This window comes from Dermacentor albipictus, chromosome 2, assembly GCF_038994185.2.
Source record: "Dermacentor albipictus isolate Rhodes 1998 colony chromosome 2, USDA_Dalb.pri_finalv2, whole genome shotgun sequence".
Lineage (NCBI taxonomy): Eukaryota > Metazoa > Arthropoda > Arachnida > Ixodida > Ixodidae > Dermacentor > Dermacentor albipictus.
Window position 1 is genome coordinate 172,414,282 of NC_091822.1, and position 14,975 is coordinate 172,429,256.

Consider the following 14,975-nt stretch of genomic DNA (forward strand, 5'->3'; position numbering starts at 1 on the left):
GGGATCGAATCCCGGCCACGGCGGCCGCATTTCGATGGGGGTGAAATGCGAAAACACCCGTGCACTTAGATTTAGGTGCACGTTAAAGAACCCCAGGTGGTCAAAATTTCCGGAGTCCTCCACTACGGCGTGCCTCATAATCAGAAAGTAGTTTTGGCACGTAAAACCCCATAATTTAGTTTTTAATTAAAATATTCCTGAATTATTAGTTACGTCTTTGTGTTTTAAACTCATTCATTCATTCATTCATTCATTCATTCATTCATTCATTCATTCATTCATTGATACCGATGACGAATGCAGGATCAGTGGCACGAGCGCGTTCGCGCGGTAGGACCGAGGGACGCCAACGAGCCAGCTGTGAAAGAACAAGACGCTGTAGCCATTGCTGATGATGATAGGTTTTTCTACACGTGGACACGATACAGGGGAAACTAGCCCCTTAACAGCTTCGCTGTAAAATGCAATAGAATATTTTCTCGGCATTTTGTCATTTCATTCAAATTTGGGTATTCAGTGCTCTGCTGAGTAAGTTTATTGCCAAACCAGAATTACTTTGTTTAGTGTAAAACAAAGTAATTATTGATTCGCATCAACTAGCCCGCCAACGCATTGTGGTTATTAATTGCCAAGCATTCAGTAATTCATCTTTGATACGTTCTCTTTTCAGTTCCTTGTACGTGTGCGTCCACCCCTCCCCGTGGTCGCAATATATGTTAAACAGTGTAGTTTCTTTTTACAGCGAATCTGTTTATGACTGTAGGTTTCCGTACATTATTGTTTTGTAAACAAAAGTTATCATCATCAGCGATGACTCATCCCTCTCGTAATAGAGAGACTATATATATTGAGTTCTGAGGTTTTACATGCCAATAGCACGAGTTCATTACAAGGTACGCCGTGGTGGCGGACTTCGCATTAATTTTGACCACCTGTGAATCTTTAACGTGTCCCCAATGCACGGGACACGGGCCTTTTTGCACTTCACCCTCACTTATATTCGGCCATATATATATATATATATATATATATATATATATAGTCATATCATAAGAACCTAACAAACATTGACACCAAGGACAGCAAAGGGGAAATTATTGTGCTTAATAAATGAAATAAAGAAACGAAGAATTAATGGAAATTAAAGTGGATGAAAAAACAACTTGCCGCAGGTGGGAACCGAACCCACAACCTTCGCGGGTTCGGTTCCCACCTGCGGCAAGTTGTTTTTTCGTTTCTTTTTTCGTTTCTTTATTTCATTTATTAAGCACAATAATTTCCCCTATGTTGTCCTTGGTGTCAATGTTTGTTGGCTTCTTATGATATGACTAATAAAACCGGGACCCTCAGTTAACCCCCTTTCTTCTCGTTTATATATATATATATATATATATATATATATATATATATATATATATATATATATATATATATATATATATATATATATATATATATATGGTGTAATCGTCCATGCAAATGTAGATAAATAAATGAGTGGGCGTAAGTTTCGTTACCATGACCACCGATCAAGACGAAAAATGTTTTCGTTTACCTTTGTTCAAAATGCTGTGTCACAGTTGTACCGTGAGCTAAAGAGCTTCGCTGGTCATCCACGTTCACAGAGTGGAATGGCTCATGATTTTTTTGAAGGCATACATCTTTACATTTTTGCAGCTAAGTGCTGTTAGCATTATGTTTTTGGAACATACGAATGACTTTTGATGTGTTGTATAACGTTCGTCAGGCCTAACGTTCACTTGAATCGCAGTAAATAGCAGTAAAAATAACAGCATATGGTAATAAAATCAGGTATAGCATGACAACTGACTGTGAAAAAAGTACATATTACCCAAATAAATCTTCATAACGGTAATGTATCTCCATTCATATCCAAAGAAAGCTAACTGAAAACACGGCTGCCCACGCGGCAGTTAGCAATGTTTTGTGTTATTCAATGGCAATTCCTCATAATTATTTAAATCTGTAACTCTGTAATATAAGCTACAGCGTTAGCCGAGTAGAAACTACAGCGCTCGCGAACACCTACCAGTATTGCGTTCTGAAATACTGCAAATATTAAACACGTCACACCGATCTGACAAGCGCAATTCCAAGTGGGTAAAGAATGACGACTAGCGGCCTGAAACTTATGGGAGCGATAAGTTCACCGGCAAACAGGAAATTTAAAATTTCAGGGAATAACTGGTATGATCTGGTCAAAACGCACTGAATTTAGGTATACGAGCATGACGCACAAAACTTTCTTCTAAAAACGAGTTCAATCTTTGTTCTTATCGTAGTCTCGGAGGACAAGCAAGCTTCAACAGGAAATCCTTCTGCCGTCGATCTCGGGTTCTACCTTTTGGTTTCACGTTCAAAAGACACGACCGTAATAAAGAAAGGTGGGGCAAACAAATTGCCAACATCAGTCCACACCTTTCAGACAGTTTGCAGAAAGAAAAACGTGAATGTGATGCTTTCCGGGAGGTGAACGTGACCCCCACGCCAAGGAAAATTGTGTTCCGGGAAGATAGAATTTTTGGGCTGTCCTGACAGGTGCACGGGTCTTCGGGGGCCATTCGTGAAACGCTGGATGGATAGATAAATGCTATGAGCGTCCCTTTTGACACGGGGCGGTGGGTTGCGCTACCAAGCACAACTTTTGTTTTTTATTTTGTCGAAAGTCTTACTCGTCTTTTTTTTACAAGCAATAAATTCCTAGCATTAAACTTTCTCAGCCAATATTTGGAACTTCGTTTTTGTCTCGCTGCTTCTTTGCCACCAAACCTCCAACCGCTTCATACTCCTAATCTTATCAACAGCGCCGACGAAGTTGGATTTGTGTCGACGTGACAGAAGTCCCACATTCGCGTGTGCGTAATATAATATTAGACTACGAGTTCCACCGACAGATGGCAGGAGTTGCCGCAAGAATGCCTACCTGTGTCTGCAGAGAAATACACTAATTCAAACACAAGAGCACTGGCGGGAATATTCAAATGACCTAACAGTGTTACAGCGTTTCCTGAAATAATATTTATTTTTTGTATTGCAAAAAAAAAAGGAAAGACGGAACATCGATTCTCTTTTTGCTTAGTTTAGGACCCAAACATCGATATACTGTAGTACTAACGTTGACACAAAAATAAGGACCAAGGATGAACAAAGAAGCTTCTCCCATTATCATCCCCCATTGTCACCCTCTTTCTCCTCCTTGCCCCCTTCCCTTGCGGAAAGTAGTAGGCCAGATACTCCACTTTCCGTTCGACCTCTCTGACCTTTCAAGTCAATGAACATCTTTTTATTCTTCTCCTTGTTCCTACGCGTCAAAAAAAAAGGTTGGTGTTGTCGAAATGCGTGCTCTCTCTCTCCTTCTTTCTATCTCTCTCTGTGCGTGTGTGTGTGTGTGTGCGTGCGTGTGTGCGTGCGTGTGTGTGTGCGCGTGTGTGTGCGTGTGTGTGTGTTTCACTAAGATGTTTCAGAACTTCAAGGCCTTTTAGATAGGATCGGTATGAAAGGTACCTGATATGAGAACAGACCAGAAGCCGAAATGATAAGACATAACCTCAAATACGCAATCTCCATAAAGATGAAATGGTGGCGTGTGAAAAATACTATAGTGGAGCCAAACATCGCAAACTGCAAGATGCTAAATGAAAAAAAATAATGTTTTCAATGCGGGAAAGGAAAGAAAAACTATTTTTGGCGCACAGGATGACCAAAAACAATCGTTCTTTAACATGACCAGAGTAGCAGACTAAACAATGAGGATTTCGCTTTAGCAAGCAAAATCATTCATGCCTGTAGACGTACGTACGACTCACTTCAACCTTCAAGTTTGATGTCGAGCGACACGAAATTGATTGGAGCCCCAAAAGGAAGCAAAAGATGGAGCGTTAGATTAGAAACTCAGAATGCGGAAAGCCGAATGAACTAAGGAACCGGCGAGCTTGGTGTTCTCGCAAGAGGCCAACGTAATAACCATAAAAGTAAAACGTCCATCAAGGATAAAAATCCTCGTCCTAAAATGCTTCTTTTTACAAAATAAAATTCCGCACATCACAGCAAAAGTCTGGAACATTCGCCGGTGGATGACAAAACTACTTCCGTCTGGCTAGCTCACAGCAAGCCTGAAGACGCTAAGAAATGGCAAGAAAAGGTGCAGAAAGTAATATAGGTCGCATAACGAAAAAAAAAAGAAATCCACGTAACCAATAGTGGAGCCAGTGAGAAAAATTCAAGAAAAGCAAGCATGGCTAACACCTCGATCCGTGGAGTCGACTAGTGAAAAGCAGGCGAAAGAGCGCAAGATTGGAAAATAAATGGAACCGACGTATGAATATGTGAAATAGCAGAAACATACAAAGCCCTCAAGGGCGTGAAGAAAGCTGGGTGCCAAACGCGCTGTTCGTCACGTATGCAGGGAGTAATATTTCGAAAGTCCCACGTTCCCAGGTGCGGCTCCCGATATGGCGAAGCCACCCGTCCTAGACGAGCAGCTTCTTGGAGGCGCTGGCGGCGTACACAACGTCCTAACAGCTCTCTCTCTCTCTCTCTCTCTCTCTCTCTCTCTCTCTCTCTCTCTCTCTCATAATTTTTATTTTTTTTTCAACTCGCCCTTATAGCTTGTTCTTCTTGGAAAGTGCCGACGTTGTTTTAACGTGCCCGCGCTTTCCCTTATTTTCTGGGACGAGTGCTGTGTGCCGAGCGTTACAAGCCAGCCGAAGAGCCCTGCACGATTCTTTGGCTGCTGTTTAAGTTTCAAAGCTGCATCCTTCTGTCGCACGCGTGCCACATTTCTTGAATTGTTTTATCTCTTACTACTTCGACAGTTCGTAAGAAGCGCTGTCTCGAGAGTCAAAGTCATCCTGCTAGGAACGAAGAGGCATAAAAAAACATACAGGAGGGGAATATTCTGCATGAAAACAGAAATGCAAAAGTTAGAGATCAGCCTACTCTCTCACCATCTTTTTTTTTTTTTTTTGCGATCGCGGCAAAAGTTGGAATGTGGTGCTGGAAGCTATTGATAAAGCACTGTGATAGTGCGTTATTTGTTTTTGCGTAAAGTTAACGAGCGTCAACTTTCCATGAAAAGTTGATCAACTTTTTAATAAATATGTATTAAGTTAAAGAACATCTTTGTTATTTTCCGCAATTTCGTGAGAAAGATGTTCGCAGGACCTACATTTTTAAGAACATCTCCACATGGCGAATAGAGTGAATCGTATGCCCATAGAATCAAGCCCATTTCTTATCGTTCATAAAATATCGAGTGTCTCGAATCCGGCAACACTGATGCCTTCAAGTAGCAAATGTGGGCTTATTGACCAGTTGCCTTCACCCAAAAAATCGCGTTCTCGTGACGCCTGCGGCAGAAAGGATGTCCCACATCTGCCGCCAACGCTTGTGTGTGGTGGCGCTGGCTAACGTTTCCATGGTTGTTTCTGCACGTAGTATTAAAACATAAATACCCAATAAAGTGGAGAGGAAAACGGCGCTGGAGCAGCTCAATTAGTAGAGCATCGCACGCGTAAGGCGAAGACGTGGGATCGTTCCCCAGCGGTGGCAAGTTGCTTTTTCATCCACTTTCATTTCCATTCATTTATCATTTTGTTATTCAATTAGTAAGTCCATTTCCCTTATGTTATTATCCTCGGTGCACTATATATATATATATATATATATATATATATATATATTAGCAACATTCCACCAACACTTGTTCGTAGTTTTTTAAAGAAAGCGTGTCCCTGCTTCGCCTATATATAGGCATGCACGCGATTTCGGAGTTTCAACCAGCAACAGACACTCCTCTCAATTCGCCGGAGATCCCCCTCTCTCTTCGTCATGAAAGAGCCCCTTACCTTCCGGACATTCCTGCATAGTTGCTTTATATAGTGTCAGTAAAGTTTTTCGGTGTCTTCTCTTCTTCTTCCGCCGGGTTCTTCTTTCTTCGTGGTTGTTCGCTCTCGGCTCTTCCTGAGCCGATGCCCTGCTCTCTGCTTCGGTATCTCGGCACTAACGATGCTTGATGTCAATAATTCGAACTGATTTATTTACAGGCAGATAGTTACGGTTACAAGGAGTATATGGAGTACAAGGAGTTACAAGCAAACAAGGAAAACGGCTTCACATTTACGAATGCGGCTAAGCAAGGCCTCGGAGCAGTCCGTCGCTCCGATCGGGCACCTGACGAGAACGGTCCGTCGTCTCTCAGGCCTCAGCTCACACTGCCCGCCCAGCCACACACATTATCACCCCCCAGCCAGCCGCGGGACCATGTCCCCGGGCTGCGTAGCTCGCACCGGCGGTGGCCGTCGCTCGAGCCCCCCGCGGCGCCTCGGCCCGACGCAAAACACTCCCGAAAGACACCCTTCTCCAGATGTCGCTACAACGGCTCACTGCGCGATTTATGGCACTCGCCAGACCCAGTGCTCGAGAACCACTGCCGCTCCCTTTTTCGCCGAACAGCGTCCGGCCACCGTCTTCCCAAAGCAGGCACTCCCTGGAAGCGGCCAGGGTGCGAGCCAACAGCACAACATTGCCATACAACACATATACAAACACAGAGTGGGCCCCACAGAAGTCGGGGAAGCACGCACTTAAGCAAGGAAAATAATGCACATATGAGCTTCACCAAGCCGAACATTCACAACGACCTTACAGTGTCGTTAGCAACATACTTTTCTCAGCTTGTTAGGCTGCTTCGGCTTTTAAGTCACGCAGGAGGAGCTACAGATGTTCCCGTATCACCATCACCCGAGAAAAAAGGCGCCAAGCACGTCTAAATCCTCAGCGGGAATCCGTCCTATAAGGCGCACCCGGTTCTTATATTTGCTTTTTACAGCGTATATAGGGGAACTTAGGCGGCTGTTCATTGATGGCAGAATTTTTCGTCAAACGACGTTTCGCTGAAATATGTGCTCTCAGGATTGCGCTTTGAGGGAAACGCACCACGAGAAAGGGCCGTTTATTCAAATATAGTTTTTAGTTCAACATTGGGATTAGCATGCTTCTGCGGTATAAGCACTTGTCAGCAAGCGAAGATTATTAGCGAAACATCGACTCAAGATCGCTGCAATCTTCTTTTCTTCTCTGTTTCCTCATCTTTCCTAAATGCGAAAATTAGTTAATCTGTAGGATGTCATGTTGCTCCTTCGAAATTGAAGAAAGTTGTAGTTTTCCCTGAACATGGGCGTAAGCCCGCGTTCAGGGTCAGCGATGGCTGTCTGTAGGCACGAATTCTTTGTGCCGTTTATCACCTGAAAGTAGGAAGTTGGTGGCTGAAGGTGGTGCCAGTGCCTAGTGGTCATTTAATCACTCTAAGATGATTCGTTTGAATGCCATGACGACATCGGGCGTGCGTCATTCCTTCTCTTAACAATCTCCTGCTAACATTTTGTCGTAATTGCTTACTAGATGTTTACGCAATTAGCATTCCTAGGAAACCTCAAGCGCATTCCGGTGCCTATCTGCACCCGGATCTAACCAATTTCTTTTCACACCAACTTGGGTCAAAAATTATGCGCCACTGGATATGTGGGGTTTTTGCGTGAACCTCTTTGACGGCAATTTAAATCACTGGATATGTGCAACTGGACATGTCCTATTGTGTAGATGCCACTGATTATGTGCCATTTGGTATGTGCCGCTTTTCAGTTAACCTCTCTGACGCCAACTTGGGTCACTGGGTATGTGCGACTGATTAAGTGCCGTTCCTCAATGGCAAAAGAAACTTTAACTGGATGCATGCTGCTCCAAAGACGCTCTTACCCTCGGGGATATGCCTTGCTGCCATAGGTTGTCTAGATGTCTGTCGCATCATTCATTTTGGTAAACTGCTTGGCAGTTTGTAACAAAAAAGAACCGCCAGTCAGCTAGGCACATTTCTAGCAAATTAAATCTAAAGAACAAGTGCCAGTTATCCGGGCGCGTCAGCTGCATGTTATGTACAGTCGACCAAAAAAGTTTACGGACCAAGAGATCTGACACAAAGCTGAATATCTCCTCAGTCTCAAAACACAGCCTGTTATTCCCACTTATAGCCTTTTGTGGCATATGCGGACAACATTGTGATGCACAATTTTACTGGCTGCTTTTAAAGGCTGCTCGTATATTTTGAATTTTCTGAGATCCCGTGGTCCGTAAACTTTTTTGGTCGACTGTACGTACGGGCCGCTTCTGGCTGCTCGCAGGGCAATAACCTTCGCGACGAGAACGACCTTCCCCGTTTTGCATCCCGTGTAAATAAACAGCTTTACAATTGGTCCAAACTGCGGTGTACCACTCCATCGACGCTTGACCTTCGAAGCCCAAATTTTAGCCAGCTCGGCTCATAGCGGAGGATCCAGCTCAGACACCTGTTACTGTGCCTGACGACCAAGCCCAGAAAGTTTCAGCCACGGCGCCTCTTTTCATCGGTCCTGGTGTACAGCGTCAGCGGGGTCCTGCGATTTTCACGGCTACCGGAGATCATACCGTCCAGGAGAGGCTCGCCTCGTCTAAAATAGTCAGCGCGCACAACCACTGAGGCAATACGGCAAAGCTCCCCGTAATTTTCTACTTGAGCAACGTTGCACATTTGGGGTGCAAAAACCAGGAATCCGACATTCAGACATGGTCAATGTTTAAGGCTAACTTCACGGCAGTCTTTGACCACCCAGTTTTCCTAAAACTTCAGGCCAAGCAAGCCTAGCCAGACGCGCACAGCAACCAGGTGAAAATTTCACCAGCTACATCGAAGACGAAGTTAATCTGTGCAACCGAGTCGACTCACCGACGCCGGAGGCCAACAAGATCACACACATCCTCAAGGGAATTGAGGTCGATGCCTTCCATATGTTCGTCGCCCGAAATCCGACCACAGTGCTTGTCGTCATTGCGCTGTGCCAGAGTTACGGCGAACATCGAGGACAGCGAGTTGTAACACGACATCCCCCCTCACAATTCACTTCTGCCTCAGGTCTAACGCTAAGTATTGACGAGTCGTCCCTAATGCACCAGATAATATGGTTCGCGTCCGATGAAGTTGCTCAGCAGCTTATCCTGGTTCCCTTTACGAGCGCACCACCGTATACTCCCTATTGACCTTGAAGTTGCAGACCGTCACCAAGGAGCAAGTCGGTGAGTGCTCGCCAGCTGTCATTCAACAGCCTATCATCACGGAGCCCTTGTAGTACGCCGACGTCGCATATATTGCATTTATACATTTATACACTCCGATTCATTCATACACCACAAACAAATTTACCATGTACGCAAGACCTTTCTTTCATATTATAGCCGTTTCGATAAGGTAAGCGGTTATTAGATACATAACGAATGCATAAAACGCGTGCTTAGCTTTAATTTCCTAGAAGCGGAAAAGTGGCCCTGCTGACCTTCTTCGTGTTGATCCGCCATAGAGCTTCGCAGAAGGCCTTGTTGCCTTTTTTATGTGTTCCTTACTCTGCTGGTACACTGGTCGATACAGAAACGAAATCTTGCAGTGCACAGTATTCTGCAAACGCCTGCAGGTGCGCAGAGAGCATCAGGAGCAGACAAACAGAATGGAAGCCGAAGCGATAACAGCGGATGAAATGACCAAATGCAGAAAGTACGCCAAAAAAAGAAAATACCTGGAGATATTTTTTTTTCGGCAGACAATTCTGTGATTTGACTTAATTTATTCGTAGGTTCCGAAGATAGAGCCAAATTACAAAACCAATGTGACGTTACGTTGGCCACCAGAAGCATGGTGACGCTAATTGCCAGATAGCAAAATAGCCCAGCTGCCCCTCCCCCCCTCCCCCCCCCCCCCAGTATTCTTATTCCACCCGATGCGTTAAGGCTACACGCGGGAATATCTTCGACGTCATGACTATTCCTCGACTAAGCGAGCGCCGTTGCCGAAACATATAGCTTAAACATTCGCAACGGCGTTTATTTACCACATGACCCACGCACCGTAAGTAGCATTGCATCACACTATTGCCTTTGTCCGCGGCTTCTGCTTTTGGCAAAGCTGTGTCAGAAATGATTTAATCGGTTATGTTGTAGTTTTATTGCAACAATGTTGACCATAGGTATACAATGATCATCACTGTAATTGCCATTTTTGATGGCTTCATATAAACCGCGCCAACTTTAATAAGTTGTTCGATCCCTCTGGAGTCACATGTCGGAAGAGCGATGCAGATGCGCAGAAAGGCCTTTCGGCGTCGTCTGTTCGTTTAATAGCTGTAGACAAATGTGAATGTATGCTACATTAAAGCCGGCTATCCCAGGGCGACTTAAGCTAGCAAAAAAAAAACAAAGAAAGCATAAATGTAAACAAAACAAAAACCAAAGCAAACCGGAGAGGCGTCGTATACGCGCACGCTTGAACTAGTACAAATTTGAAACGCTAGGCCGACTAGCGCGAAAATACCGGAAGCTTCACTAAAAACATGATATCTAATGGCGCAAGGTCCAGGTATGGCCAAGCTAAAAACATTCATTTAATATTGTTCGCATGCACTCGTCATCATCCCATCAGTGTCCCACACAGAACCACAAATGGTGCTTTTCGCTTCTCCAGATAAAGATCATAAGCAGATGAGCAAAGCGGGTCGCTTGTACCATTTGCATTACACGGGCTGAAGCATCGAAGGGTGAGGAGACAGCTTCTTTCCGCCTAGACAAATGCAATGGCCATTTATAGCTGCTCGGCAGAAATGCAAGACTACGGCCGTTCCTATACAATTTCTACACGCATACAAACACATAGATACGCAAACGCCTCCCTGTACTGCCGACCGGGAAAACGTGCCATTTGTACCGGAGCTATACGAAAGGCTGGGCACCGAGACAAAGTGACACGGAAGGGTTGCTGTCTTATCACCGCTTGAACGAGCACGCACGCCCCCACCGATTCGGCATCACAAGAACGGCGGCGAAGATGCCGTTGTTCTCAGGCGGGATCACGTATACTGAAAGGAAAAGACACTCACCAAGCAGGAAGCCAACAGCCCGCATATAGGAGAGAGAAACGAATCCCCGGGAATCGGCCGGTGGCTGAAGCAGTGCGCAGCCATACATGGTAGCTTTGTTCAGCGGCGCATCCAGGCAATCGAAGGACGTTGAGACGTAGGCTGATCGGAACATAGAACGAAGTCGAATGAAGTCTTGTAAAGGTGCTGGGACGCCCATCGGCCTTTAGAGCTTGCCGTTGCACGTAGAGTGAATAAAGTTATGCAGTTGTAGGTATCTTTCAGATATATGTGCAGAAAATATCGACGTCTTTAGCTCCAGCTACCCTTTTTCTATAAACTTCACAAAAACGCGAAGCACACCAGCCCAGAAAGTCCTTCGTAGCATGTGAAACTCACCGGAATAGTTTCACCGCGCCTTATAGCGGTGCCATCAAGCGGGCCGGACCCTTGACTGCGCATGCGTAAACAAGGGATAAGTGTGCATGCAGCAACATCTGTGCCCACACTTGCATCAGAGAACGAGGGATTGCTCGGGTCAGCCTATTCGGTGCGGCAAGCTTCGGCAAACTTCGACAAACCTCGCGCCAAGTCGAAACGCGTGCGCATGCAAGGCGACTAGAAAATTGGAGTCCTGTCCAAATGAGCCGTCATAACGTGATGGTTTTTTTACGGATGCAAGGAAAGAGACGACGGCTGCAGGGATTGAAAGGACGCATGCAGAATAGCACCAAAAATAGAACTGCAGGCTGAAAAAAAGATTCAGGTATTAACATGCAATTCGCGCACTCTGTAAATATGCATTTTGTAGAACACGAGTGCTGAGTGCGTGCGTGTGTACGCCCGAACCACCGCTCTCATGGCCACAGTGTAAAATCTTTCTTTCTGATGAAGGTACAGTGCTGAGCACGCGCTTAGCGTAAACACGGGAGCGCATGCCGCACGGTGCTACCAGCGACACCTACCGATGCGAACGCGAAGTTCTGCCCATGCGCAGTGCGCTTGCGGCTTGAATATTTTACCCCGGCGTTCATCGCGTCATCGGAAAGCGCCTTCGTCGTCTGCTATGTTGCGCGCCGGCTGCCGCACGCTTTATGATAAAGATCACGCCCACTACCCAGCATACTATGAGCAAACATATAAACATAGACGCTGTTTCTGAACGTCCCACGGGTGACGGCATATTGTCATGGCTGGGGTTCCCGAGGAGCAGATGCGTGAAATGGTGCATCTTGCATATAAGGGGTATACCAAACGTTAAATCGGAGCATTGGTTAACAGGCCATTGAATACCGTGAACAGAATAATTCAGGTGTTTAAGCATGAAGGACGCATCCGCGACGCCCCTCGGGCGCCACCACCAGCTGGTTTTCAAGTGTGCGCTTTGCGTCCACTCTCTTCGAGCACACAGCGCTTTTCACAACGGGAACAATTTAACGACACAGAAACCTAATATACCATACAGTTTCCTAGAAAACTTACCAGTACTCAGAGGAACCGTGGAGACCGAGCCCCTACGAAAATCATTTGTCACATGTGCATTCGGCTTAACATTGTCATTCTCGCTTCAAATTTGTTCAAACAGAAAAGTTACCATTTTCATCGAAACGTTGCCTTACGAGCGCAACAATTCGCAATGCATACGCATGTGCGCAGAGGATTATTGCCTAGCTCTGCTTAGAAAAGAATGATTGGTGGGAAATCTGGACAATAAATCGTAATAAATAACGACGCAAAAACTTGTCGGCAATCGACCTACCATTCATCACCCGCTTAATAGCCGTACGATCGTGGCGCGACATTTCCCTCAGGTAATTATTTGTGGGAAGTTCTGTGGGAATGGGCACCACAACGAACTACATACTGTGGGCCTCCAGTGTCCCTCAGTTATATCGTCTTACCAAGGGTAGTGCTGAAATGGGGTCAGGGAAACGAGAGACATGACTAATTGTCCGTTTGGCCTGCTGGTCTCGGTCGCACCCGGATGCCTCGCTACGTTCATCTTGTACCCTCGTCCCCGCTGTCCTGCACACACGTACTCCCGGATGCTCTCGTATATGAGTTATAGAACCTCCACCACGAGTGAGACCATTAGCTTTCTGCTTTTTCTCATTGTGAACCCGTTTATCGCACCACTGGTGAGGGTAGGGAACCACGCACCTCTCATTTACCGCCCTATCTTTCTTCTTATTGCTTTTCTTTCTCACTCTGTAATTCGACAGCATCATTACGAATTGACTTCTGAGATGAGTTCTTGACGTTTTTCCAGGTCGCATGGTAACCTTCTGTTCTAATATTGTTGCGTTTGCGTCTTTGAGCTATGGGTGCCCGTAGTTGAACACCTTCGTTGAGCTATGCCTTGTACGGGCCATTCGCGGCGCCTTCCATCTTCAGAAGTTGTGACTTTATAAAACAGGCAACGTACAGCGCCTTCCAACTTCAGAAGTTTTGAACTTGTAAAATACCCCCTTTGAGAAGTATACTTAAACAAATATCGGCGATTGGTCACAAGAAAGTTACACTTTTACCGTGTAGTATTCGCAGGACTTTAACTTCTCGTGCGATTGATTTTTCACGTTACATTCGAGGCACGTTCAACTGTTGGAGCCGTTAGAAATATGCCGTTAGGACATATGCATCGTGGGGGTCCCGTTTGCAGGTGTTGGTTTTCCAATGCATACCACGGCGCTTTTATACGATGCTACATTCGCAATTAAGACAAGCGTGTTCTGCGCCTGTGCTGACTGATCAACGCAGTATAGCAAAGCCGAAGCGAAAGGCGGCCACGAAGCATGGTCGATACAAAGTGAAGCCGAAAAGGCGAAACGCAAAAGTCGCAAGCTTCGCTGCATTATCTTATTACACCTTAGTACCAACTCTTCGTAATTAATACCAGCTCTTGGGCCTAGGATAAAAATCCTAGTTCGCTTTCGGAGCAGGCGCTCTGCCGGCTACATCGATTCTAACCTAATTATCTCCTTGGCGGTATGAGTAGTAAATCCATAAAAATGTGCGATCGCATTTTTCATGGACGTTGAGAAGCTCGAAACTGCGTTTGTTGCGTCATTCCGTCCTTTCCGTGAAGTCGTGGTCGTCATCAGGCAACTTCATTATCTACAGCTTCGCTCTTGACATGAGGTGAGGAAAATAAAAAACTTTGTAAACGCTACTGGGATTAGAACTGATGTACAGGCGCTCCCAGAATAATTCGGAACGCAACACACGCGGCCGCTCGCCGGCGGAGCGCGCCCGTGGAAAATGTAGTACCATGGTCTGCGCGTGCGCGGTCTCCCTAGCGAGCAAGGTTGGCTCCCTGGTGTACCTAGTTTGTGTTGCGCGTCTTCAAAACGGTAGCCCTAGGTGCCCCTTAACGTTTTGTCAAGGGGGGCTGGGCCGGTGGTGTCTGTGACAAGCTGTGTCTGCGCATGCACTCGCGTTGGAGCATAAGCGCTCGTGTCTGCATGTTCGGGTGCTTAGGCGCCTTTTTTTTTTTCATTTTTCGTGCGGGCCGTATTTATCATTTGCTCAAAATATTTACGGTAGGTGACCGTGACTAACGCTGGCAAAGGGCGGCGTTTTCGTCTGATGCAACCATGATGATATCGGCGGCTCGATTGATAAAGAGATACGAACACACTGAAACAATGACAGTTACGCTAATTTCGCCCTATTCCTATCGAGGCAACATGCCGAAAAGAGTGCCGATGAATGTGCGGAGAAATATAATTAAGCTCAGTTGGCAAGGTATACCTCAACGTGAGATATGCCGCCTCACAGGAAAGTCTATAAGTGCGGTCAACCGAATAATCCAAGCATACAGGGATGAAGATGGCCGACTCAAAGATGCAGCACGATCGGGATGACACTGGTGCACGTCGGAAGGGTCCGACTTCTCATTGTTGCTGCAGCCGTTGCTAATCCTTTTCAGAGCGCTCGCTACATTAAGACAGCCCTCAACGTGCAAGTCAGTGAGGAAACAATTTGCGAGGGGCTGGTCTTCGTGGATTTGTCGCGGCACAAAAG

At 45.8% G+C, this 14,975-nt stretch overlaps 2 protein-coding genes across 9 annotated transcripts in view; both read right to left on the reverse strand.

Moving 5' to 3' along the window:
• The window catches only part of LOC139056461 (uncharacterized), a 60,442-nt gene extending 51,505 nt beyond the window's left edge, over positions 1-8,937 (reverse strand). The window contains exons 1-2 of the mRNA XM_070534707.1: positions 8,780-8,937; positions 6,427-6,604 (exon numbers count right to left, since the gene is read on the reverse strand). Coding sequence (XP_070390808.1) covers positions 6,427-6,604; positions 8,780-8,937 — 336 coding nt within the window. The remainder of the gene's footprint in view (positions 1-6,426; positions 6,605-8,779) is intronic.
• The window catches only part of LOC139056301 (uncharacterized), a 447,952-nt gene that overhangs the window by 425,676 nt on the left and 7,301 nt on the right, over positions 1-14,975 (reverse strand). For 7 of the 8 annotated variants that reach the window (XR_011512262.1, XR_011512263.1, XM_070534440.1 and 4 more), the window contains exon 1: positions 10,974-11,821. The exons of the other annotated variant lie outside the window; for it this stretch is intronic. Coding sequence is in view for 2 of the 7 variants with exons in the window: in XM_070534435.1 (XP_070390536.1) it covers positions 10,974-11,172 (199 nt within the window). In the remaining 5 variants the exon portion in view is untranslated. Of the gene's footprint in view, positions 1-10,973; positions 11,822-14,975 lie in introns of those variants that run through there. 8 annotated transcript variants of the gene reach the window in all.